This window comes from Lycium barbarum, chromosome 1 (genome assembly GCF_019175385.1).
Source record: "Lycium barbarum isolate Lr01 chromosome 1, ASM1917538v2, whole genome shotgun sequence".
Taxonomy (NCBI): Eukaryota; Viridiplantae; Streptophyta; class Magnoliopsida; order Solanales; family Solanaceae; genus Lycium; species Lycium barbarum.
The window spans coordinates 5,553,673-5,580,901 of NC_083337.1; the positions used below are offsets into that span (position 1 = coordinate 5,553,673).

The 27,229-nt window shown below is 33.3% G+C and overlaps 2 protein-coding genes and 1 non-coding gene across 6 annotated transcripts; 1 reads left to right on the plus strand and 2 right to left on the minus strand.

Annotated features, from left to right (window-relative positions):
- Positions 1 to 5,539: 5,539 nt before the first annotated feature.
- Positions 5,540 to 5,649, minus strand: LOC132619481 (small nucleolar RNA snoR135). Its single transcript, XR_009574727.1, has one exon. It is a non-coding gene; the product is annotated as a small nucleolar RNA snoR135 (small nucleolar RNA).
- Positions 5,650 to 6,270: 621 nt separating this feature from the next.
- On the plus strand, positions 6,271 to 11,334 carry LOC132630287 (pentatricopeptide repeat-containing protein At1g11710, mitochondrial). 4 transcript variants are annotated; one of them, XM_060345881.1, is made up of 4 exons: positions 6,271 to 9,127; positions 9,245 to 9,340; positions 10,892 to 10,969; positions 11,071 to 11,334. In XM_060345881.1, exon 1 carries the CDS (start codon positions 7,053 to 7,055, stop codon positions 9,027 to 9,029), a length of 1,977 nt encoding a protein of 658 aa, XP_060201864.1. In that variant the 5' UTR covers positions 6,271 to 7,052; the 3' UTR covers positions 9,030 to 9,127; positions 9,245 to 9,340; positions 10,892 to 10,969; positions 11,071 to 11,334. The 4 variants fall into 4 exon arrangements, with proteins under 4 accessions (XP_060201864.1, XP_060201857.1, XP_060201871.1 ...); XM_060345874.1 differs by having other exon boundaries at positions 10,892 to 10,958; XM_060345888.1 differs by lacking the exon at positions 10,892 to 10,969.
- A 1,704-nt stretch (positions 11,335 to 13,038) lies between these two features.
- LOC132630309 (mannan endo-1,4-beta-mannosidase 2-like) lies at positions 13,039 to 18,851 on the minus strand. Its single transcript, XM_060345902.1, has 6 exons — positions 18,677 to 18,851; positions 17,471 to 17,934; positions 16,008 to 16,205; positions 14,860 to 14,982; positions 14,001 to 14,212; positions 13,039 to 13,662 (listed from the first exon to the last, which is right to left on the minus strand). Exons 2-6 carry the CDS (start codon positions 17,861 to 17,863, stop codon positions 13,251 to 13,253), a joined length of 1,338 nt encoding a protein of 445 aa, XP_060201885.1. The 5' UTR covers positions 17,864 to 17,934; positions 18,677 to 18,851; the 3' UTR covers positions 13,039 to 13,250.
- Positions 18,852 to 27,229: the final 8,378 nt, after the last annotated feature.

Below are 27,229 nucleotides of genomic sequence, written 5' to 3' on the forward strand. Positions count from 1 at the left end.
GCTTGTCGGATGAGTTTATCCAATTATGTCTTCATTTAATATATTGAGCTTTTATCTATGGTAAAATAATTCAACAAAATACTGTTGGATACAATGAAAAATGTTAATATGTCTGTGTAAAATCAATCTTTCCGTGGCTGCACTCACACATACCTACAACGATAAAAATTTGCAAAATATAAGATTGCACACGTAACCAAAAATTGAGCCAAAAAAATTGTACTTTATTTTAGGGATATGTTTGACTGGGTGTAAAGTTTATAAAAAAAGACAAATAAATATTTTGAAACTTATGGTCTTAAACAAGTTATTTTTACTATGTGGCTATAAAATATGGCCGTACTATTAAGAATAAAATAGGAAGCTTACAGATTAAACGGAAATAAATATCCCATAAAATGAGAGCTCGTGAATCTGAAGATGGTATAATTAACAAATACACATGTGTTTTTATTTGATTCTTTACACTCAGTGGCGGAGCCAGGATCTTCACCTAGGGGGTTATAAATATGAAAAAGTAAATACACGAATAAGTCAAGGTGGTTCAACAACTGTGGCCCATTGCCAGAAACTAGCACCGATTGATGACTACCATGTCCCATCTCTCTTCCACTCTATCTTATTTTCTTTCTTTAAATATGTTTTTTATGACGGGGTTGTTGTATATACACTGTATAATAGTATAACAGTTGTATATTGTTGCTCCCAACGCACACGCAAGTATACATGATCGCCAAGTAATATAGTGATTTGTAAAAGTCGAATATCATACCCACAGAGACTTATGATCAACGATACAATGAGAATTCGCTATTACTACTAATTATGGAAGTAAGAAAAAGAATATTTGTTTGTTTTATAAACTAATTCAAAAAAGTAAATAACTAACTATTTTATGTTAACAATTTGTCACGAACGTTTGTTTAAGACTTGAATTTATCACAGAGAGAAGAACATTCCAGGGTTACGACACTTTCATAATCATGTTGCGCATTCACTTTCATTGAATTTTGTTCTTTATCGAGTTACTGATTGACAGAGTTGATATTATGACTACAAATCTCTCGAGTTCTCTAGTCACCTGTTCGTATCACTTTCACACCTATATCTCTATGGTCATGAACATTCACAGATGCATTTAATTTCTTGTATATCAACCAAATAGGGCGAACTAGGTATACCTCTATCCTAGAGCGCTCCCCGATGCCCAGGGTTAAGATCCTGCTCTACTTAATCTTCGTTTTATCTTAGTATTCCTCTCTCGAGTTCGATCTAAGAATAAAATATATATCTTACTGGTCGCGAAGCAGTAAAATAGTCGAGCACAAGATTAAGTAAATAACTCATATGATAAATATAATAAACATCAACTCAAGTTCATACGACAACAATCATACTTTGGCCACAACCCCATAACAAGGGAATTTAGCCGCTCATTTTCGGATTACAACAATGGAATTTCATGTTTGAATGAAGAAAAAATGAAATAATGAAGGTAAAAGAGATAACCCTATGATGATAAGGCTTACTCCTTGCTCTCTAAGAAATAATACGTCCCTCTCTCTCAAAAAGGACCAAGGGCTCTATTTATAGTGTTGATAAATAACCCTCCAAGGCCCATAAAAAACGGGTCCAAAACTTAGCAAAAATGCATTTTTTATCTGCCAAGCTCACCGAGCGAACTTTAAGGCGAGGGGGGACCTCGCTTTGAGCAAAGCTCGGCAAGGTCCATGGTCCATTACATACTTCGAAAAAATTTCACTTCGCTCATTTAGTCCTACCACCTTGATAAGTGAGCTCAGCGAGGTACGTGCTCCCCTTGGCTTGAGCTCAGCGAGGTACGTGCTCTAATTTACTCTTAGCAAAAATCATCGCAAGTTTCCATTTTGACCAGCTATGCTCGCTGGGCGAGCATTAAAGCTTGATGAGGTCTTGCTTTGAGCGTAACTCAGCAAGGTCAACTTGCCATTTCTTCCTTAGCAAATTTCGCATGCAATTCCATTTTCCTCCAAATCACTATGTTTTCCTCGTAAAGTACCTAATTGCAACAAACACACATGTATTAGTTCGTAATGCAAGATTAATCATTAGTTATGTGTATTTAACATTAGTTCGTTCTCTAAACAAGGTAAAATGTGGGTAAATTATAGCGGTTAGGCGTATAAATACACCTAGCATCACCACCCCCACACATAAATTTTTGTTCGTCCTCGAACAATCATTTAACAAACCCAATTTCACTTACGATTCCTAAACGTTATCAAATTAAACATGTCTGCATCAGAATAAGGTCACTACGACAGTTTAAACATTTACGAGCAATGATCTCGAGCACAATATCAATTTGCACACATGCCAACAACTTCATCAAAACATCCTAACCTCCAAAACTGACTCGTTCATATGAATATAGGCAAAAACAGTCCTGCCGCCTAGCAAAGGAATCAAATATGTCACCAATATCCTACCAATTATGTGCCTTCACTTCAAAGAGAGTTTCCCAAAAGAAATTTTTTTCAATGAACACAGAGCAAGGGCAATGAATAGAAAGAATTACGCTCACTCTCAACAAAAAAAATATCACATGCGCATACGACGTACCATAAGCTTGCCCTTAATGTCATACTCTATTAACAAAAGCATATTAAGCATAGGATCAAGTTAGGACTTTAATGGTTGTAATGTCGGCTAAAGTACGGGTAGGAATTATTTGGGTAAATAGTGACTAACCTCCCTAAGCAATTGAAGACATACACTTTATCATCCTTATGCGCTTTTCATTGTTTCGGCAATTCTTCACCATATATATACTCGATGAAGTTTTATATCTTCAAATTGAGTAATAAAATGAGTAGAAAGTTACGAAAATTTTAATCTCAAAACTGGAGTAGAAAATTCGAAGATTTTAGTCTCCAACAAAAGTAATTTTTTACTCCTCAAAAAGTACCTTTTTTTATTATTTATCTCAGGAAAGAGTACTTTTATTTATGAAAAAAAACTTTTATATATTGTAGATTTATTTATTGCCTAATATTGTAATATTCAACTAATCTTACAAGGATTGCCATATTCCAAAGAAAAATCTCCGACCTTTTCTTTTCCTAAGTAAAAGGAATTTGGAAGTTAATGAAACAATCTTTGTCCATCTAATGTTAGGATTATCATGTTTATAAGGAGGAGTCCAAGACCACTTGCTCATTAATAATCATATCAATTGAAGTTTTAATATTTTGTTTAGTATATTCATGATGAAGTGTCAAAAATCTCGAGAAAAATTGCGCAAGAAAGTGACGAAAGAAGATGAAGCTATTACTCATGAACCTCTAGGGTTTTCGCTTACATCAATTCCTAGGAAATCAAGGACAAAAACAATTGTAAAAGGAATTGTAAAGAAAGATCAAAAGTTTAATTCATCAACTAGTTGGATTGGCTATAAGAGGGAGAACAGAAAAGTAGATTCAAAGGGTAGTAATCAAAAGTGTAACATTTGGTACTCTAAATCACTTTCAGAATACGAGATTCCAGGACCTATTCCTGATGATCTTGATGCATTGCTATGGGATAAAAATATTACTAATTCGAACTTCTGGGAAGACATTCCAGACTTAGATATACATGATGTATAGATTGAGGCGGATTTGCCATGTATATGTCATAGTCTATCTGGCCGAGCTTTTAGAAGGCTAAAAACAGCCCTTTTTATTTAATTTTTTAAAAAAAAATTATTTTAGAGAATGAAGGTATTTGGTCAAGTTTTTGATCAAAAAACAAGTATGTTTGAATAGTAACAGAAGTTGTTTTTCAATTTGAAGCAGAAGCAAAAAAAATAGTTTTTTAAAAAAATGAGTGCTTTTGAATTTTCAAACCTCAGACACTATTTTTATTTTTCGACCTCCTTCAATGAAAATCCTAAATCTGTCACTGATCAAGAGTTCAAATATTAGTTTTGCAAATTTCAATGTCCCTCCAATTTTTCTTGAATTTAATTTGACCTAATCTGTTAATGCGTACCAAATTGTTTTTCTTAAATCTTCAACTAGCCTAGTATTGACAAGCCAGGCAAGTTGATCTGAAAGAGAAGACTATTTAGGTTTTCTGGTTGAATCTTTTCTAGTTGTCAATTTAAGAGTATATGGGCTAGTTATTTAATCGAAGTAAGACAAGAAGATTTATTAGTGAATTTAGTTGAGTGCCCACAATGATTGTGAAAATGAATTATTATTTTATTTTGGTCAATCCTCAAATTAATTTTTTGAGTTAAATTAGATTCGATGTTCAATTAGTCATATTGTATTAAAGTCGAACTCATTCTCTTTAGTCCTAAGAGTATTAAGTATACCACATTGGTCGAGAAAATAAATTGTTGTAATCTCCTTATATGATTTACTTCAATTCCTCATGTATTAATTTTTGAGGTTGAATCGGATTCAATTGCAAATTTTAGCTTGATGATTGGATTGCCATGTATAAAACCAATTACGTCATTTTTAAGATATTCTAACCAAACCAATCTTAGTTCCACACATCTTATGTATACATGAACCAAATCCACATGTAATAGGTAGAATGTCATAAAAGGGCATATTAGAAAGACAAAACCGACGGGGAAATCTATTAGGAGAAACAAACTTCATATTATAAAATACAGGCATATAGAAATATTGTCTTCTTTTAAATTTCTTTTACACGAAGGTCTACCAGAAACAGCCTCACAAAAATCAGAAAGGTTTGTGTACAATTTAACCTTTTCCGATTTTACTTATGAAATTACACTCGACAAGTTTGTGTACAATTTAACCTTTCCCGATCTTACTTATGAAATTACACTCGACATGTTGTGCTACATGTTTTTTGACTGCAAAACTACATTTGTAATTATAACAAGTCCAAAGGCCCAACCTAGACTGTCCACTCTAAAAATATAGCAATTGGATTTGTTGGACCACGTGCATCCAGTGCTCAAGTCCAAAGTTAAAATTTCAAATAAAATTATAAGAAAAGACGTACATTAAATTAAACTTTGTAAAAATATCTATAAGAAATCATATTTATGTATATATATATATATATATATATATATATATATATATCTTTTATCGATTTGGTGCATTTTTTTCCATTTAAAATCACACTAATAGTCAGTTTGGTCAAACTCTTAAAATCAGTTTATTTTGAAAAATATTTTCAAAAAAATATTTTTGACGAAAAACAGTTTATGTTTAGCCAATAAATTTAAAAATAATTTCGATCAACAATTAATGTTTGGACAAACTTTTAAAAAGTGTTGCTTAATTTATCTTTATTTATTTTCTCAAAAGTATTTTTCAAAAAATTATTTTTGGGAAAAAATTATTTTTTTAGCTTTTGAAAAATAACTTCTGCCACTCCCAAAAACACTTATTTTCTTTCAAAAATCATTTTTTTTTAAAATACACACTTATTGCAAAAAATAAGCACTTTTGCAAAAAAAAAAAAAACATGTGTATAGACAATATACAATTCATCAAACTATTAAAAAAAAAAACATGTTTGTAACAAAAGATGTGGGGAAAATGATTGTTGAAATTTCCAATTGAAATTGATGAAACACAACTGCCCATTTTCCTCAAAAAAATCAATATAGCAGAGAATACACACAGTCTCTGCATTTCAACAAACAAACAAAAAAGATTAAAAAAAAAAAAAACATACCCATAATAGGGTCTTACACCGGTTTCCGATAGATCCCAGGCATAAGGACAAAAAAGCAATATAAAATACGAAAAAAAAGTACTGTAAAAAGCATGAAAAATCTGTCTGAAAAACAAAGAAGCAGTACTTACCACATAATAATACACGATAATCAAACAACATATAGTAGCATAAATCAAGAACAAAAAAAAACCAAAAAAAAAAGATGAAAAACAACAAGAAAATGTAAGGGAAACTTATGGAAATGTACCATTCGGCCATCTATTTTATCAAAGAATACATTAACAAGTGTATAGGTATGCATAAATATGTATAATATATGTATATTTTAGTATACATTATACACTTATTGGCCCTGGTATTGGGATGTAATTCTACTAAGGAAAAAGGGTTTTAGGGTTTTAGGGTTTTAACGCCCTCTATGAGACATACAAAGCTTTTTCTGTAAACATCAAGGCTAATAAGTATGCATTATATAGGCAGAGAAAAAAAAAGGGTTTAGGGTTTTAGACCTTTTTTTCTTTTCCAAAAATACCCTTCTGCTAAAGGCTCTGGTTCGCGGGCAATATTAAGGTTTGTATCCTTGTACTTTATTTATTTATTTATTTATTTCAATTGGGTTCTTGATTTTGCTTCAAATTTTCCAAAAACAGTCTATTTCTGAAGTGGGTATTGGTTAGTCAATAGTGTTAAGCTTGTTTGTGCTATAAAGGAGAATTTTTACAACTTGGGTTCTTGATTTTGCTTCAAAATCTTCAAAAAACTGAATTTTTCTGAAGTGATTATTGGTTAGTCAATGGTGTTAAGCTTCTTTACATCTCAAAGGAGATTTTTTGCAACTTGGGTAGTGGATTTTTTCATCAAAATTGGTAACATCAGGCCATTTTACAAGTGGGAATTGTTTAGTCAATGGTGTTAAGCTTGTTTGTGTTTCAAAGGAGATTTTTTGCAACTTGGGTAGTGGATTTTTTCATCAAAATTGGTAACATCAGGCCATTTTACAAGTGGGAATTGTTTAGTCAATGGTGTTAAGCTTGTTTGTGTTTCAAAGGAGAATTTTTGCAACTTGGGTTGTGGATGTTTTCTTCAAAATTTGTAAAATCAGAGTATTTCACAAGAGGGTCTTGGTTAGTCAATGGTGTTAAGCTTGTTTATGTTTCAAAGGAGATTTTTTGCAACTTGGGTAGTGGATTTTTTCATCAAAATTGGTAATATCAAGCCATTTTACAAGTGGGCATTGTTTAGTCAATGGTGTTAAGCTTGTTTGTGTTTCAAAGGAGAATTTTTGCAACTTGGGTTGTGGATTTTTTCTTCAAAATTTGCAAAATCAGAGTATTTTACAAGAGTGTCTTGGTTAGTCAATGGTGTTAAGCTTGTTTGGGTTGAAAAGGAGAAATCTTTTTGTTAGAGCTCTTCATTTGGGTAAGCAATTCACAACCCCAAATACAAAAGAAATCTTATTCAAAGCAATTTGTGTGAATTTGAGGGAAAGAAAATGGAAATTCTTGGACCAACTGTCATCAAGTCTAACAAACTCTGTTCTTCCTCGTGTGTTTCGCGAGTTTCGTAGCTCTCCTAAAGTAGTTTTAGAGCTATACCAGAGAATTTCAGCAAGTAAAAGTGTGTTGAATTGTCTGGAAACTTGTTGCATTGTAATTCATACCATGGTGAATTGTAAAAATTATGATGATGCTTTGTTCTTGATGAAAGAGTTAATGATAAGAAGAGGGTATTCCCCTTTGGAGATTTTGGAAGTCTTGTTGGATACTTATGATGTGAGTTTTACTTGTGATGCAGTTTTTGATACATTGGTTAGGGCTTGTACAGAGTTAGGAGCAAGTGATGGTGCATATAGTGTGATAACGAAGTTGAGTACGGAGGGTTATTTTGTTTCGGTTCATGCATGGAATAATTTTTTGAATCATCTAGTTAAAGCAGACGACGATGTATGTCGTCGCTTTTGGTTCTTTTACAAGGAAATGGTTGTTTCGTATGGGTACTCTGAGAATGTGTATACCTTTAATTTAATTATTTACGCCCTTTGTAAAGAACGTAATTTATTAGAAGCTATTAGTGTATATTATAAGATGTTGAAGGGTGGGATAATACCCAATGTCGTTAGTCTCAACATGCTCGTAGATGGTGCTTGTAGAATCGGTGAAATGGACGTGGCATTGAAGATTGTTAGGAACATTTGGATCATGTCTGGGGGACGTGTGATTCCAAATATAGTTACCTATAATTGTCTCGTGAACGCATACTGCAAGTTAGGGGATGTAGAAATTGGAGAGAAACTTCTAGATGAAATGATCGAGACGGGTTTGGAGCCGAATGTAAGAACATATGCAACTTTGGTCGACGGGTACTCGAGAAACGGAATGATGGACGAGGCATTTAGGATTTGCGATGCTATGGTCGAGAAAGGGTTGATGCCTAATTCAGTGGTTTACAATACGGTAATCCACCGGCTTTACGTCGAAGGAGATGTTGATGGGGCTTCGTGTTTACTATCCGACATGATTGAAAAGTATATATCTCCGGACAAATTCACCCATTCGATTCTAGAGAAAGGACTATGTAGGAACGGTCGTATAAATGAAGCTCTTATTTATCACAAGTGTATTGTGGAAAAGAACCTAATGGGAGATGCTTTTTCACACAATATACTCATTGATTATCTTTGCAAAAGCCAGAATATATTAGCGGCACATCAACTCGTGTGCAGCATGTTTGTTCGTGGTTTAATCCCGGACATAGTCACATATGGTACAATGATCGACGGATACTGCAAAGAAGGCGACGTTAACAGAGCTGTTGAGGTATATGATGATATTATAAAGGTGAAGAAAAATCCCAACTTAGTGATTTACAATTCTATTTTGGATGGTTTATGCAAAGAAGTATCTGTAGATGTCGCAGAAGTTTTGGTAGAGGAACTAAAGGGAACATCTTTATATGATGTGATCACTTACAACACATTGTTGAACGGGTATTGCATTAGCGGGGAGATCACTAAGGCATTGAATTTGTTCATGAAAATGAGAAAAGAGAGGATATTTGTTAATGAAGTTACGTACAATATTTTGATTAATTTCATGTGCAAGTTGGGGCTGATTCAACATGCGAAAGAACTTATAAGTGTCATGATCACACAGGGTATTTTTCCAGATTGCGTAACTTATACGACACTTCTAACGAGTATGAATAAGGAGAGCAGTGCCGAGGAGGCTGTTGAGCTCCATGACTTTATGGTGCTTCGAGGTGTAATTCCGGACAGTGAAACTTATAGAACCATTGTTGATCCGCGTATAAAACAAATAGGTTTTGGTCTTGATTGAGCTATGTTATTATGAAGAGCAAAGCCAAATATTTTGGATCTTGTAGACCTGTAACTCCTATCCAAACGCAAACAAATGGAATTATAGTTTCTCTTGAGGTGAAACGTTTCCCTTCTATATTCCTTTTGTGTTTTGTTTGTAATTGGATATTGGGATTGTATATACAAATCTCTACTTCCTTTCCTTTCTCTAATCCAAAATTTATTTTGTAATAGGAACTAAAAAGATGTGCTAGTTAAGATGGTTCAAATCCAGCTCTGTGCTGGGGCAGCTTCCTTGCAATGCATGTCACCTGTTGACTTTACATTTTGGTGAGTTTCTCATGGGTTTTCACTTTCTGTTCTTTGATTGAAACAACAAATACATCGCTTATTTTTTTCCCACGACTAATTGAGGAGCTCAAGCTCTTTAATTTCTAAACTGAGATGCCTTTTGATGATTGTGATTTAGGGTTGTTGTTAGCTGCTGATGGGAATTTGTAACATTCCAGTTGCGAGAGAATGAATGATTAATTTTAGATTCTCAACAACCTGAGTTCCTGAGATGTTACAGTCCGGGTGTGATGGACGGAAACATGCTGCTGAAGTCTTACTAGGGGTGTCAAATGGGCAGGTTGAGCTGGATTTTGGTGGGTCAAAATGGGCTGAGTTAATAAATGTGCGGGTCATTGACCCGCTCAAAACTTACTTGGGCCGAAATATAGGCTAAAATGTGGATCATAACCCAACCCGCCTAATTCTTACTAAGTTTTAATTTCCTTGTTTGTTTTTTTATAAGTACAACAACAACAACATACCCAGTGTGATCCCACAAGTGGGGTCTAAAGAGGGTAAAATGTACGCAAACCTTTCCCCTACCTTTGCGATAACATATATAACATATCAAATAAAAGAAATATCTTTTTGAAAATATTCTGACAAGGTTTCTATTGGTCAATTTGGGCTACATATCAATCCAATTTTTAGATGGACTGAAATGGGTTGGGCTAAAATGGGTGATCTAATAAATGGGAGGGGCGCGCGGGGGTTTTGGGGGAGGGGGGGCGGGGGGGGCGGGGGATAAAGTCTTACCATGTTTGACTGTTTTAGGTCCTGAAGGATCAGTTGTTGTTGAAGCACATATCCTGAAGCAACTCTGCAGTTTTCTTCAGAACATTTCTAGTGGATTTAACTTAAATCATTTAAGCACACCTTGTAGATGCTTTCAGTTTTAGTATCTTTACACACATTTCATTGTTTGATAGATCACTTGTAGGAGCTTAATGCTGATGCATTGAATTTCATGCTCAGCTTCAAATGTGAATCCTGAATCATTGCATTACAAGATTCTTGTGGCTTTTCGAATGCTTTCTGGGATGAAGGGAACAGGGGAGTATCACCTTTTCCTGTTAAACTAGTAATACATTATATATACTTACCAAAGTTTTCATTGTCTAGTAGTTAAGGATTCAGCTGACTGTTTTTATGTATTTGCCAGAAACATAATTCTGCAAATTATTAAGTTAACAATCTACTGTAGTGCCTTGATTGTTGCACTTGCTGAAGTTACATTACATACAGTGGCATTACGTCAATATCTTTATGTGAAAATAGTTTTCTTGATAATGAGTCTGTGTATATGTTACAAGCTATTGCAGAGGCTGGGAGGTCATTTTAGTTCTATGATTCCATTTGACTCTTTTCTGGTTGGTGCTTTGATGGCAAGTTGTGTAGTGGAACAATACCAATTGATTAGAATTGCTGAAAGTTGTTGCACGATTTTATGAACATGAATAACAACTCTTGCAGTTGATCGTCAAAATATTATGACTTATTAAATTTCTACGAGGTTCTTATAATGAGACACTTTGTTTATTAAAACAGTGTTGTTCGGGCCAACTTGCGCACTTTGACTATTCCACCACGTACTTGCTACCTCGCACCAGCACAGGTATCAAATAGGTCTGGATATAATGAGAAAGTAGTATATTGTCACCAGATTTTTATAATACTTGCATATCTGAATTGATGCCTTGATATCTAAGCTCAGTTTTCCTTGGCAGGTCAACTTGAACTCACCCTTCTTTTCTTTAGGTGGAAAGGTGCGGAAAATATCGGAGCTGCTTATACAAGTGCCTTGCACAATTTTTATTCATATGTATAGAAAGTAATTTTGACATATATACACAGTATAATTTTCTATATGTATAGTTTGATTTTTCGATGAAGGGTGTTCAATTGATCACCCCTTCTGCCATCTTGATCTTTTTTTCATTTTGTGAAGGCATCAAACTGACTGATAGTGAATAACAGCTTCTTTTTTTTCTCTTTTGTTTTGTTTTCTTCTTTCCATTGAACATCTATATGAGGATATGCTTATAAGATTTCCGTTACCCTCGGAAAAAATATTTCAAGTTAATTTAATGAAGAACCATTTCTGGTTAATACCCTAAAGGAAAATGAAAATGTTAATTAACTGTTGTTGACAAAGTTTCTTGTGAACTTATTGTCATTTGATCCTTTTATATTGCAAATTGATTTAAATCGAATTCTTTTTTGGTTTCTATATATATTGAAAAGAAATGGTTCCATATAGTAGCAATTGAAAAGAGACTAATCACCATCCCACTTCACCTGTTCGTAAAATCCCTTCTTTTTTTTTTTTTAAAGAAACAATCCATCTACTAAAGAGTTGTTTGGTCTGATGGATTGGATAAAATAATAACATACCCAATGTAACTTCACAAGTAGAATCTGGAGAGGATAGAATGTACGATACAAAACACATGAAGCTGTAGACAGTAATAACCATTGAAGAAAAAAAAACTACACGATTACTAAATACTACTACCAATAACGAGAAGCGGCTAGCCCCCTGCCAATCCCACGTGAAGTACGACAACACTCGGATACTGATTGACCTTCTACCTGAATCGTCGACCTCCATGTAATCCTAGATTTGGTTTTATTTTATATAGTGTTTGGTTGGTTTTTTTTGAATCCATCATAGCTAATTAATTGCGGTATAATTCGGTTAGATAGGCCACATGACTCACTCATGGCCGAGGCTTTGGGTGTTCGAGAAGCACTAAGCTGGCTAAAGAATTACTTTACATCAACACCTATTATTATGGAGATTGACAGCCTTTTGGTTAAACAAGTGTTGGAGAAATCTTGCGGCAACAACTCTTATTTTGATGTTATTATTCATGTTCTATTTCTTTGTATTTTGTAAAAAAATTAGCGAACTAGTGTGCCTATCTGTTAGCTCGGGCTTCGGGTTTTATGTCTGATGCTATGGAGTGGTTACTAGATCCCCATCTTTGATTCATGATGTACTCAACTTTGAATTGATTAATAATTGATCAGAATGTCTTTTTCAAAAAAAAAATTAAAAAAAAATTGCGGTATAATTTCAACACAACAATTGGTAAATTATTCATTATTTTATACCTAAGGTAATATGGAATAACAACATATGGATTAACCACTAAAAGACAAAGTGACCCTTTATCTTTTTTCTTTTTCTTTTTTTCAAATCTCTTATCAACGTTCCTTTTGTTTTATTAAGTTTATAAAATAAACTCATATTAAAAATTAAAATATATTCCAGTTTTAGTGCAAAGAACAAAACGTTTGGATAAAAAAGTATCTGCATTATAATCCTGCATTACTATTCACGTATCTTTTTTTTTTTTTTTTTGCGCGGATTGCCCTTCATTTGGGGTGGTCTTTAATTTTTGCCCTTCAAATTGATAATCTTTAATTTATACCCCTCGCCTAACACCCCGAGATTGTGGGTTCGAACCCCAGCTCAGGTAAAAAAAAAATATTGCTAGACACAATTTTGCAAATTTGCATGGGCAGAAATACTGCCTGTGAGGTGTAAATTCTGCCTGAAGGATAAAATTTAAAGACCACCCCAGGCGAAGGATAATCCTGCAAATTGCCCTTCATGTATTACAATCTCCTTATAACTTGTTTCTTAACCAAATGACCCCTAAATATTCTGTAAGTGATCAAAAAAGAAAGATAGAAAATGATCTGCTCTACTTTTATGCAAATTTGTGTACATCTATGAAGATATACATGGTGTAAAACTACCCTGCAGCTCCTCCCTCTAAAACAAATTTCAAACAAGAAAAAAAGCACACCAGATTTTTCATTGTACACATAAACTCTTTCCTTTTTCCAGCTGATACATTAATCTATTTTTTTAAATCAAGATCTTGCTTGATATAGTCTATAACCTCGTCGACGCACAAAAATCCTTCAAATGTTCTATTTGTGTAGGCAGTACCCCGTGTTCTCTAGCCAACCTACACGACTGCTCAGTAATTAGCTGATATGTCGAAGGCCTCTCCCACGGAATAATTCCGAAATCATCGTTATAAAGTTCCATCCCTTCAACCAAAAACTGCCAGAAAAACGATCCTGCACCCGACCTGTTTCTTTTAGCAGACTTGTATATGAAATCAAGAACCATTTTGTAGAATCTGTCTCGTTGAGCGTGTTCAAAGTCCTCGTTCTCATTTGACAAACCGAATTCAGTGAACATGATTGGTTTCCGGAGTTCCTTGTCACCGTCTTCAATGTGAGAAAGCATCCATTTTGCTGCAAATTTTAATTTTTCTTCGAAATTTTTATCGTGAAACCTACAGAATGAAAGGATATCAATCAGGAAAACTGCTTGGACACTATTACCTTTTTAGTCGGTTCCAAAAAGATTTCATTTCTATATTTAATAACAAAACAATTTAACTTTAAACTTCTCATTTTACAGAGATGATATATAGCCACTCAACTATCTATGGCTTATTTTAAACCACAAATTTCAAAAGTCTTCCTTCATTCTTAAACTTCGTGCCTAGTCAAACACCATCACATAAATTGGGAGGGAAGAAGTAGTTATTAAACCACTGCCACTGCATGAAAAAAAATTATCTTCTCCTGTTTGTTCACTTAAGAAAGTTGAGTATGATAAGAAGCTCACCAATGGTCTGGATATACATGTACAGAGGCGAAATCAATCGTCGAGAGCATGGAGTTACGGATGAAATCCGATCCAAGATCAGCAGCCCAAAATTCTGGATTGGCAGTTGATCTCTTGGGACTTCTACGACCGTAGAATCCTTCTAGGCCTACCGTAAGCAGATGTTTCCTATCAATTGACTTCACAAATGTTGACATTTCTTCTATCCAGTCCTGCAAAATTTTCTGACACAATTAATTCATATCCAGGAAGAGTTAAGAAAGCAAAGAGTTTCCTTTGTCACAATTAGTAAGTAACGTAAACAAAAAAGGCACAGTCGAAAATATCGAGTACTCAGTTACCTTCAAATTGATACTCTTTCCGCCCCATTTTATGCGACACTTTTTCCGTTTTGGTCAGTCCCAAAAAGAATTGACACTTTTCTATATTTAGTAGCAATTTAACTTTAAACTTTTCATTTTATCCTTAATGAGATGATTTATAGCCACACAAATATCAGCGGCTTATTTTAGACCACAAGTTTTAAAAGTCTTGCTTTCATTCTTAAACTTCGTGCCCAGTTGAACACCTTCACATAAATTGGGATGGAGGGAGTATAAAGAAGAAATGTCTTGTCTGTACTCCATCCTGGTGTATATTTCTCATTCTACAACTTAACAATTGGTCTCTTACGACTAACAATTCTACAACTATCTTAAAAGTTACCAGTTTCAAAAAATTCTACAACTTTCTTAAAATATAAAGTGACGGCCTAAATTTCAGAGTACAGAATAATGGAAAGGAGTAGCTACCCGGATGAAGGACCATTTTTTCTGTTAAGCACTGTAACATCAAAATGAGATAAGAGTCTAAAACTTACTTGAAGTGTGTCACCAGAAGGATCTGTCATGCAGCGAGGCTCGTTTATTAACTCCCACGCGAAGATAGTCGGATCATCCCTGTACTCGATCCCAGTGTACACGTTTCTCCTAGTTAGCACCGTCTGGAAGTATGAAAAAAGTACAATTCAGAAGTTTACAATGAAAATGTAATTTTAGCATCAATACGAAGATGTAGCATGTGACTGCAGAAAAAAGAGCAGAAATTATGTCTTAACGCGAAAGGTATACTTTCTCTCCTTATATTATGTTACAAGGGGCAATTTATTAAAACAACTGAGTAATTATGTAGACACAAAAAGCTAGCAGAAAATAGAATCGGAAAGCGCCAATGAAACTCATTCCATTCATAATATACCCTTTCTGGTACATTAATGGCCATTCAGCCTAGGAATCCAGAAAGAAAAAGAGATCAAAACCTTCCTTAATCCCCATAACCTCACCACTTCATCATCACCTTAATTCACCGTCATCCCAGAAAATAACAAGACTTTTTGTTTGTTTATAAATTATAACTATGGTGTCCTATTTATAACAATGGTGTCCTACCCAGCTTAACGCACCTTGACTAATTCCACCGGGCACCTGCTACCGCCCACCGGCACAGGTACGGGATAACTCTGTCCATCAAGGCTTGGAGAGATGGAAAAAGATCAGCTAGTGTTTTTGTCTCCACTGAAAATTGAATTGAGACCTCATGGTTCTCAGCCCACTTCATTGACTAATACGCCACACCCTTTTTTATGTTATAAAGCTATGCTGCATAAATATTAGTAATATGTCAATCTTCCTTCTACGCATCCTTCAACGTCCAACAAAGCAAAAGCATATCTTCTATTTCCTCTTCTTTAATTAATTTTTTTTTCCTTTTCATCGTATATTCTTGATTTTCAATCACCTCAGATATACATCTCCTGATTTCATGTTCATCCCAGAATGGAGGCACTAATTTAGGTCATTATCATGTGATTCATTTCCATTGATACCTTCACTTAGTATACTTGTAAGTCGACCATCATGCTAATCACTCTTGCTCCCTCTACAATTAGAACAATGCTATATTTGGTAACACAGATGTAGGCGCAACACACAAGTTCATCCTGAAGAAAATTCTTTCCTAGGAAATTACCTTGACGTAATTTTTGAAATAACGACGGATTGTAGGGTCATAGAAGAATGAATCGTTGGAAGAGCTTAAAGCAACACCTTCTTTCTCTGCCCACTTTACATACTCAGTCTTCCCGCCGAATGCGTGCAGATTGTTAACCAAGCTAAGCATCAGCCTAATACCGTTCTTTCTGGCTTCTGCAATAACATGATCCAATGCCTGCAACAAAACATATCTGCATCAAGTGAAAACTTCCAGAGGAAGAAATAAACGCAGAAGATTCATACACCAAATAATACCTAGTACTAGTATGCCTAATTTAAGATATTAAAGAATCAGCCACTGATGGTTGCGTCATCATAGACTGCCTACGTTACTTCCCTGCACCCCGCATGGACGCAAGATGCTTCGTGCACCAGGCTTTTAAAAAATAAAAATTAAAAAAAAAAAAAAAAAAAATATATATATATATATATATATATATATATATATATATATATATATATATATATATATATTCAAATTTATGTACTTGAAAAAAATTATGTACTTGAAAAAAATTTAAGTCCTATAACTAAACTTCCTTTATACAAATAGGATAAATTCAATGTGAACACTGCCAGACGAAGATATAAATGCAGATGATTCGTATGCCGCATAATACCTAGTAGCAGTATGCCTAATTTAAAATATTAAAGAATCAGACATCGGTGATTGCGTAGGCTGACACATCACACCCCCTTGGGATGTGGCCCTTCACCAGACACCGCAAGAACCCTGGATGCACCAGGCTGCCCTTAAAGAATCAGCCAATGATGATTACTCAGGGTAGACACCCTACATCACAACCTCTGATGTGGTCCTTCCCCAGAACCCGCATTGATGCTTCATACGCCGGACTACCCTTTTTTCTCCTTAAATGATATCAACACTAGATTAGATAACTTCAAATTTATGTACTTGACAAAAATTTATATGTCCTATAACTAAACTTCCTTTATAACACATACAAATAGGGTACAATTCAATATATTGGTTTTGAGAAGGACTAATAATTATGGAAAGATTGCTATAAAAGGGAAACTAACAAAGTAAAAGACATAATAATATAACATCAAATTGTACTAACAGCAAGTTATCTACTACTCTAAACACTCTTTCATCAAATCCCCCAAAGTAAAAGACATAGTAATAATTACACAAATTTTACTAATAACAGGTTTTACTTACTATAAACACTCTTTCATCAAATCTACCAAAGTAAAAGACGCATTAATAGTTACAGAAAGTGTACTAACAACAAGTATTACTTACTCTAAACACTCTTCCACCAAATCTACCAAAGTAAAAGACATAATGATAATTATAGAAATTGTACTGAACAACAAGTTATAATTACTCTAAACACTCTTTCATCAAATCTACCAAAAGTAAAAGGCATAGTAATAAGTACAGAAATTGTACTAATAACAAGTTTTACTTACTCTAAACACTCTTTCATCAAATCTACCAGGGGAAATCTGCAGAGCATTGTATCCACCATCATTAAAAGCCCAAGTTCTACATACAGTGAGGCCCATCTTAGCACCAGCTTGTAAAATCCCTTTAATCTTTGGCCTATTACTATAATCAACAGCATGGTCCATTAACCAGTAAGAATTCCAACCATTTATGTAAAAAGCTTTACCATCCACAAAGAACTGTGTCCCATTTCTCTCCACAAAACTTAGCTTTATGTTTTCTCTGTTGGAATTGAAACCCCACCACAAGTCTCCAAATGCCAAATAGAGAAAAGTGACAAATAGTGAAAACCCAATGACTGGATAAAACAGGCCACCATTTCTTGCTAGCTTTCTGCTCATAGGTGAATTAACCATTTCAAGAAATGGTTAAAATAAGTACCAACTTGCTTGGAGAAGGCTCTTTGGAGATCCAACTTGAGAAAATGCTGAAACACATAAATCAAGATTGAAACTTTATGTTATAAATATGAGAAAATGCTGAAAACCATAAATCAAGATTGAAACTTTATGTTTTAAGTGTGAGAAAGTGATAAACCCATAAACAAAGATTGAAACTTTACTCTCTCTGTACCATATTAGTCGTCCTGTTTCGCTTTTCAAGAGTCAAGTTGACTAATCTTCAGAACTTAATTGGATTAGATCAATTCAATATTTTAAAATTATAATTTACCTATTCAAAAACTACATGAAAATTATTACAAGTTGCAATCCTTCTCGAAAAAATACATATCTCAAAATGTTGGTCAAAATTTATATAGTTTGACTTAAAAAAAAAAAAAAAAAAAAAAAAAAAAAAAAAGTGGACTAGTAATATGGGATGGAGGAAGTATGTAACAAGTATGAGCAAATTCTGGAACCATAAACCAAGATTGAAACTTTATGTTATAAATATGAGCAAAGGATGAAATACATAAACCAAGATTGAGACTTTATGTTATAACTATGCAAGTGATGCAACCCATAAACCAAGATTGAAACTTTATGCACTAAATATGAAAAAATTAGTGTAATACAGAATACCAAGATTGAAGCTTTATGCTATAAATGTGAGAAAATGATGAAACCAATAAATCAAGATTGAAACTTTATTATGCTGTAAAAATGAGAAATCAAGTGTAACAAAGAATACCAAGATTGTTTTAAAAAAAAAAAAAAAAAAAATTGTACCTGGGATCTCCTTAGCTTCCCCAATCTGTGGGACTTGTGATTTTTTGTTTTCAAGAAGACCCCTTGTGAGAAAAAGTGATACAAGGATTAGTTGAAGCAGAGACAAAAGTCATCAATTAGGAAAATCAAAGATGCCCAACATCAAACTGCATCACACGTGTGTGTGTGTGTGTTGGGGTGTCCGGGAGGGGGGGTGGGTGGCGGGGGAGGGGGGGGGGGTGTTAACTTGATTTTGTTTCAGTGATCCTGCTATGATGGGCGTTACGTACATGATTTATGGGTATAGTGGATCAAGAATCTAGACATAATTGATTAATTTCTTTGTACTGATTTCAAAGAGATATTTTCGGAAAATAATTTCTTTTAAAATGAAAAAAATGATCACTTTGGTGGTGGCCGTGTTTGTTGAGCAGGAGATCTCCCAATAGGGCGGAGTCACGTATGACTGACCGAACCCTTTTAACGAAAAATTATTGTTTATTCATGATTAAAATTATTTTTTATGTATATATAATAGATGTTGAATCTGTTTGGCTTCTTCGTGTATTTACTTTTTCATAGATTGAATCTTGTTAGTGAAAATTCTAGCTCTGCCGCTACCTCTCAAATCAGGGGTCCTGAGTTCAATACCACCTGCATGTGTTTCTCGATCGAGCTCGTCACACGGGGCTTGCCTAGTATGATTTACATCTCCTGTGTGATTTACGCGCAAGTACACTGGAGCGGGATTTGCTCAAAGCGCACCCCCAAAAGGTCGGAAAAAAAAATAAGTTTCATAAATGGCAATATATGATGATGGTAAATACTTAACTGCACCGACTTTACACCAAACCATTTGAACATGATATAATTAAGTGATTTAGTTAGAGTGAAAATGCATATTAGTTAATCATGATTAAATTTTAAAAATTATGTATACATACATATCATGTATCAATTGATTTGATATAAATATCAAATGCGAGTATAGCTTTACCTACAATATTGTCCCCCCACACCCAAACATTCCCCTGATGTATTTTTCTTTTGGATGATATGATAGTTTAATTTTTTATTTTTATTTTATATAATGTCATGTATGTAAACTAAAACATGTAGCTCAACCTTGAGTTCCTTCCAACGCATCTGTTATGATTATCTCATATTCTTCTCTTTCTTTTGTATGAATAATATGTACACTGACAGTTATAATTTTTAAGTGTTGTATTTGCCTCTATTTACGGAGAGCAGTGGTCTCATCTAAATTCCACTTTAATTTCTTTTATTACATCGTGGAAGGGGGAAAGGGAAAAGGAATGATATTATGCTATTAATGGAGTTTGAATTTTTACCTTAATTGTAGAAGGGATGCAGTTTACCGAATGAGCTAGCCCTCATCTCTAATAACTTTGATTAAGACATTGCATATGTGTTAAAATATTTACTAAAAACATCCAATAAATTAGAGGGATTGTGATAAATCTCGAGCTCGAAATCTTGAACTCACAATGTTCAAATTATGAATCCGTCTTGGACAGAGAAAATCAAATGGAGAAATGAAATAGAACTAAGACCAATTGCGAACAGATGTAAGAAAGCACACCTAACATGTAATCCAAAAAAAAAAAAACAGCCTCTCAAGACATCAGGAGAAATTATACTAAACATGAAGATGAGAGTGGGTAGAATGTTGGTCTAAATATTGTTTGTTAATTAGATTTGAAATCTTGATTAAAAAGCTTGAGGAACAAGTTTACCTACACCAACTTGACCATCACTGACATATGCCTTGCATCTATATACAGTAGTAGTATTAATTTCCATATTTTTATTTGCCTCCTTGTATATTTTTAATTAATGAGGATTCTCTTTGGTCATGTGCATTTCAAACCTTAAGATGATCATTGTACTTGATTGTAGTGAATTTTTAAGTTTGTATTTAGCATATCATTAATTTGATCTACCTTTAATAGGTTTAAACGATAAAAATGGCTTCTAAGATTCCAGCTTATGTTTAATCCTCATCATATGTTCTGTCAGTCTATAATTACGTCGTACCATCATTCTTATACTCATCATTGATAGATTTTTTCGGTTGAGAAAAGAAGTAATTATTTATTACTCACTCCGTTCACTTTTACTTGTCTAGTTTGAACTTTGCACGTTCCCTTGAGGAACAATGATTGACTTGGGTAGTTTACCGCAATATCCATTTATTGATATTTAGTCTTAGATCTTACTCTCTCTGTCTCAATTTATATGATAAAGTTTAATTGGGCACAGAGTTTAAGAAATAAAGAAAGACTTTTGAATCTTGTGGTCTAAAACAAGCCAAATATATTTGTGTAGTTATGAATCATCTCGTTAAGCGAGGTAAAGTTTAAAGTTTAAATTGTCGTCAAATAAGAAAATGTATCACTTTTTTGGACGAATTAAAAAGAAAAGTATATCACATAAATTGGGATAAAGAGAGTAGGAAATAAGTAATTAATGCTAATGTAAAACGTGAAAAAAAACAAATGTTTTTCTCTTTGATAAGCTAAAAAGTAACAAGCAGAAGTGAAAATGTATTTTTAATATAACACTATAAGTAAAAGTGAACGGATAGCCTATTTTCAAACTAGTTGACGAAAAATAAGAAATTCTTCACGATATGATTTTTTCTATTTTTTATTTTGAACTACCTTCACTCTTTATTTTCTTATACTCTATTTCTCACTTAATAAAACCACTATTTGGTGGGGTTAAAAGGAAAACACTCTGGAAAAGAAAAATATTTAACATTGGTACTTGGTATAGTAGGTGAGTATCGACAAAATGTGAAGTTACCGTCAGTGATCCGTCTGCCATCAATCATGCCTTATTGTAGTCCTGGTTTTGTGCTAGTCTTGAAGTCAGTTCAATTCTATTTTTTCCACAAAAGAATAAAACTTTTTTAATGGTTTCACAATATTCTATTTAGAGAAAAAAAAGATTTAAGTGATATTTATGCCTTTTCACGTCTACTTAACTAGAATGTAAATATAACTATCAATTTTTTTAATAATCGTGGTATCCTAGTCGGTATCCACGCACCGCAATTAATTTTACGAGCCACTTACTTGCTACCTTCGATCTATCAAGATTTGGATAGATGAAAGAAAATTATCTAGTATTTTTACTTCCATCGAAAATTGAAATTGAAACCTCATGAAATGCTTTCTTTTCAACTTGACAATATTGAAAAGTATAGTCCACCTAGATCACTGGTTCAAATGGATTGATCATAGTTAATGGTATGTTTTGTTTTGTCCAACTCAAAAGTATCAAATAAGTTCATAATTATTGCTTGGAAATCATAAGATTTGTGGGCCAGACTTTCATATAACATATAAACAGGGTATAATTAATAATAACAAATAAAATAATTCCTTCATCTTTCTTTAATAGAAAAAGCTTATATAGTTAGGTATTCTTTGGTATGCAGGATGAGATAGATAAAGATATTTTTGGATATTTCATGGGATTAGCTATTCTACTTTATAGATGGAATAGTAAATCCCATCATTTTAGTGTAAATAGTGGGATACAATAATTTCAAAGCTAATTAATAGTCATAATCAAATACAAAATAAAATAATTTCGCATTTTATTCCGAAATTATTATTCTTATCCTACCAACAAACGACCCTTAATGGTTCTCCAACTTGCTATTCAAAGTTTCATCATCTCTAACAATAACTGTGTCATCATGAATTCATGACAAAACTCTTTTTTATTTTTTTGGGTGTTGAAAAATATGAGACCGTTCTTCAAATTTACAAATTGTGTTTGCAGAAAAAAAATATTGAGATTTAGGAAATGAGCAATTAATATTGTCGCAGACTTAAAATAAATTACAATAAAAGTATTTTATTTCTTAAAAGTTAAGCTTTTCAATGAGATAATTATACGATTTTTTTATTTTTGTAATATAACAGTTCAAGCTTCATCACCAAAAGGAAATCACATGTTTGACTCCAAAAAGAATCAGGCGAGATGTTAAATATCCGTATCTCAAATGAGGTAATTACACCATTACACCAAAATATGGCATTGACCACAAAGTACGGACAAAGAAAGGAATTTAACTATATATTAATAGTATAATGATTTTCTACAGTATTAATGTGATAATAAATTATTTTTCATAATTTTCAGATCAATAATTAATGCTATTAAATTGAGTAAATTATAATTACCTTTTAAGTGATCTACTTATGTATTTTAAATTATTACATACATAAAACTTAAACTCATAAAGAAAATACGCATTATTTACAAGAGTTTCAAGTCCCTAGTTAATGAAAATATCACATGCTACAACTTTCCTTCAAGTACCTAGAAGGGTTCAAGTTGCAAAAGTTGAATGCAATCGTGTGGTGGGATAGGTAAAATTTATCCATTGTTAGTCGGAAATTTTGGCTTCGAATTTTTAGTGCGAATTCTTTTTGATATAAAGTATTTTCTTCTTTAATGAATTAAATTAATTGATCCAATATAAAACATCGAGGATTAAAAAATGATTCTAGGAATTAAGAGAAGGTCCCCAAAATAAAAAGAACAACCTATAATTATATGGACTGTCCGATGATATATTCTTTGCTTGAAAACAAAATATATGAACTAAGAATATTACTGTCAATTTACAATAACATACAATTCTGGCAAAGGAAAAAAGTGTAAAGCCACATACAGTACTAGTATTGGTTAATAGCAAGAAAGATAACGGCCACCGACAGTAAACAATAATTGCATGTTGTGCATAAATTGGTCTACGAAGCTAGAATTTAAAATTTATATGTTTAGAATTTTAGATATTTTAAATTACTGAATTCTAAATTAATAATTTATTCGTATTAAATAAATTTCTTTAGTCTAGAATACCATTTCAAACTTCAAACTAAAGACCCAAATGCCCAATTGCTGGTAGTCCAAAATTGCATTGACTAGACCTGGGCGACTGTTTATTAAAAATTCAAATCTTCACAAAGTCTTAAGATGAGGGCTGATGCTTGCCCAGTGTCGAAAAGTCAACGAAGTTGGTCAATTGATATTGCTACCAAAAGTAACGGAATGACCATTACGACTTTGGTGAATTTCGTTAAGGAAATTCATCTCATATTAGTACCAAGGCGAAAAGGATGTGAATGTCATAAAGGCTGTGGTGGAATGGAATATGTTCCTTTAATAAGAGAGCTCAAGATCGAATTATTGAAATTAAAAAAAAAAAAAAAAAAACTTTCATGGGAGATAATTCTTGCCTTTTTAAAGAGCCTACTCAGCTCAAATAAATCAGACAAATACAAATTAATCTACCAGTGAGTTTCATATATCCAATGATTAAATCCGAAACAAACAAAAAAATGTGGGAAAAGGGAGGAAGGGCACAAATAAGGCAGGGCACGACTTTTAAGAGTAGAATGGGCTGGTTGAAGGGAACTCAACTTATTTCTCCTTGCTATAGAAAAGAAAAGAAAAAAAGAATAAAGGAAGTTGAATTAATCTTTTGTTTTTATAGTATTGCAATTATATTTCTCTATCCAAATAAACTACGCGTGCTTGTGGAATTTTTTTGAAAAAGAAATTTCTCATTTTATCAAAACACTTGTCTTAGGTTATGTCACAGCTTATTCTCAATCAATCTGCAACTTCAAACACGTAGCAGATTGAGAGCTAGAATGATCAGGACGGAACTATTATATTAGGTACACTTCGAGCGACCTCATTCATAAACTCAACATTTTCTGCTCAAATTATGAATTTTTACAAAGAATTTATTAAATATGCATAAATTAGGTAATTTGCCCGCGCTTCGCATGGTTATAATCACCCCATTAATCTTAGAAATGATCCTTTCCTAATATTTGAATATGAAAAATATTAAAAATAACAAATTTAATTTGTAAATCTAAAGATATGATTAGAAGACTTGACATCGTCGCATATCTCAAGAACTTGTAACTAATGATTACAGAAGTTAATATTTAATCACTTTATCTTCTACCAATCTCAATATTTGTTCTTTGATTTAATTGGCTTCTCAATATTTTTTTTTTGGTAAATAAAAGATTTTATTACCAGTAACGTTGTGTACAGGAAAAAACCACAGCTTGACATTTTCAAAGCTGCAGTTAGATCAACCGGATACTGCTATCACTCCTATTACAACTGATCTATCAAAAGAAACCTATCAAGGTAAAAGTTTAACTCCTCAAGACTCTGCCTGAATGATTTTCTAGACTATCCTCCTTGGCTCCATCTGCTTTGCTTGAAAACCTCTTTCCCTCTCAATCCAAAGGTGATACACACGAGCAGCCATAGAAATTCTATAAATTGCTGCACTTGAGTTGTTTCCTCTAGCATGGACTTCAGTGCATCTCAGTTCCTCAGGCCACGACATTCTGTTAATCCCCTGCCAATGCAGCAGTTTACTCCATATGTGCAGAAAATTCACACTGCCAATGCAGCAGTTTAAAAATAAGTGAGTTATGCTTTCCATTTGAGTTGTACACAGTGGGCATTCTCAAACAAGAATCGTTTTCTCTATTTGTGTGCATACGAAAATGTTTTCCTTCAGAATTCACCAAATATTACTAATTCTTATTTATATCTTTTTCAATTACACATCTGACTACTACACGTAGAAAAAATAGAAATATGCTACAGAAGAAGCTCATTTGTAGTTGCTCTGATTCTGATGGAACACTTCTTTCCATCCAAGCCCAGGAATTTTTAAGCCATCCTTCTATGCTCCATTTCTGTCACTGCAAACAAAATCGACCATTACAAACGATTCTAGCACAACTATGACCAAAAACGCTTCCATGGAGCATGGTGGAAGGTGATCTCAAGGGTTGCTATATAGTATATTAATTTACAACAAACAGAATATTGATAAATCATTGTATCTAGAGAGTGGATATACAAGGAGCTACGACTATCAATAATTTATCAAAATATCCAACGTTTTCAATATCAATATTTTGATATCAACAAATAAGCAGCAATTGACTCACAAAAAGGAAAACACGAATAACAAAATTAAAAGGAGCTACGACTACCAATAATTTATCAAAATATCCAACGTTTTCAATATCAATATTTTGCTATCAACAAATAAGCAGCAATTGACTCACAAAAAAAAAAGCACGAATAACAAAATTAATTATCTCAGGCCATAGCATTTAGTTTTTCCGTATTGATGCAAAAATCTTTCGGTTGTGTAGATCTAAGTGTCACAAGAACTTTAAGATGAAGAAGAATCCACCTAAAGTTAAATGGACTAAAGCATATAATTGGCTGCATGATAACTCAGGACTCAACATCTGAATTTGAGAGGAAGCGTAATAGGCCGGAGAAATGTGACAGGAATGTAACTGAGAACACTCTTAAGGTCGTCAAGAAAATTGATAAAATCATAGTTGATCGGGAGGAGAGACATATTGCAAAGACGATGAAAAGAAAGAAAGCCAAGGAGTAGAGAGAAGCAATGAAGAAGCTCGAGCAGAGCAAAGCATTGTCAAAGCTCCTGCTGTGCTAGACAAAGAGCCATCTCTTACACTATCGATCAAGGTAAAGATTTCGCAAAAGCAGTTAGAGGAAAATCCTATAGAGGAATGAACATTTTACTGCCTATATTTATAATTCTCAAGCGAAATATAACTTTTTGATTACTTATAACTGTCCTAATCTTAGACTGTATCTAGAAATACACTCTCTCAGTTGAATTTGGGTTGAATTTTTTGATTCTTTTAAAGTTTTGAAAAAAAAAAAAAAAGAACCCAAAATTCCATTCAGAGAAAAAATAACATGCTAATCATAAGTCATATCAAAGTCTCACAATTTTTCCTGGTCAAAAAAATCTCACCGTTAATCTCAGTATTATTAACTCCCAAAATAACACAAATGACAAAAATAAAGAACAAAAATTCCATGCAAAGGAAAAATAATACGTTAAACATAATTCATATCAAAGTTGTATAGTTCTAAAACCAAATATAAAATTTACCCGTCACGATGAAGATTTCCTCTAATCTGTTTGTTTCTCCATGCCGTATGAATCAAGAACGTGTAGATCGTTGTTTGAATGAATTCTTTAACTCTACCAAGCCATTTTCCAGAAATAGCAATAGAATTTAAATGAACCTTGGTCTATGCAGAAACTAACAATCTCATCAAAATATTTAATTATAGAAGTAAAAAGCAAAAATAAATGTCAAAAGAGAAAGATTGCGCCGGCAGTTAGCACATGGAGAATCTCAATCTTTGTATAACTTCAAAGAGGTAAAAATAACGGAAAAGAACGCATATTTTGTCTTGAATTCCTTGTCAGAGGAGTTGTTTGGATGAATTGGAAACTTAAGTCTGGAGTTTGAAACAGTGGTGTTACGAGATATTTGAAGTGATGCTTTGTTAAAGCTAGTTAATGATTGAAGCTAGCTAAGTTGGTGTGAATGAGAAATGGAGGGAAAAAGATAATGGAAGGAAAATGAAGTTCAAAGCAAAGTTCCTTTGAAAAAGGAGCCTTGTACCACATTGGTGATAGAAAGGGAA

Coding starts and splice junctions, on each gene's coding strand:
- LOC132630309 (XM_060345902.1), bottom strand. CDS start 17,863: ATGGTTAATTCACCTATGAGCAGAAAGCTAGCAAGAAATGGTGGCCTG. Junction 16,206..17,470: donor TTGATGAAAGAGTGTTTAGA/GTAAGTAAAACT, acceptor GTTTTGTTGCAG/GCATTGGATCATGTTATTGC. Junction 14,983..16,007: donor ATTTCAAAAATTACGTCAAG/GTAATTTCCTAG, acceptor TCATACTTCCAG/ACGGTGCTAACTAGGAGAAA.
- LOC132630287 (XM_060345881.1), top strand. CDS start 7,053: ATGGTGTTAAGCTTGTTTGGGTTGAAAAGGAGAAATCTTTTTGTTAGA.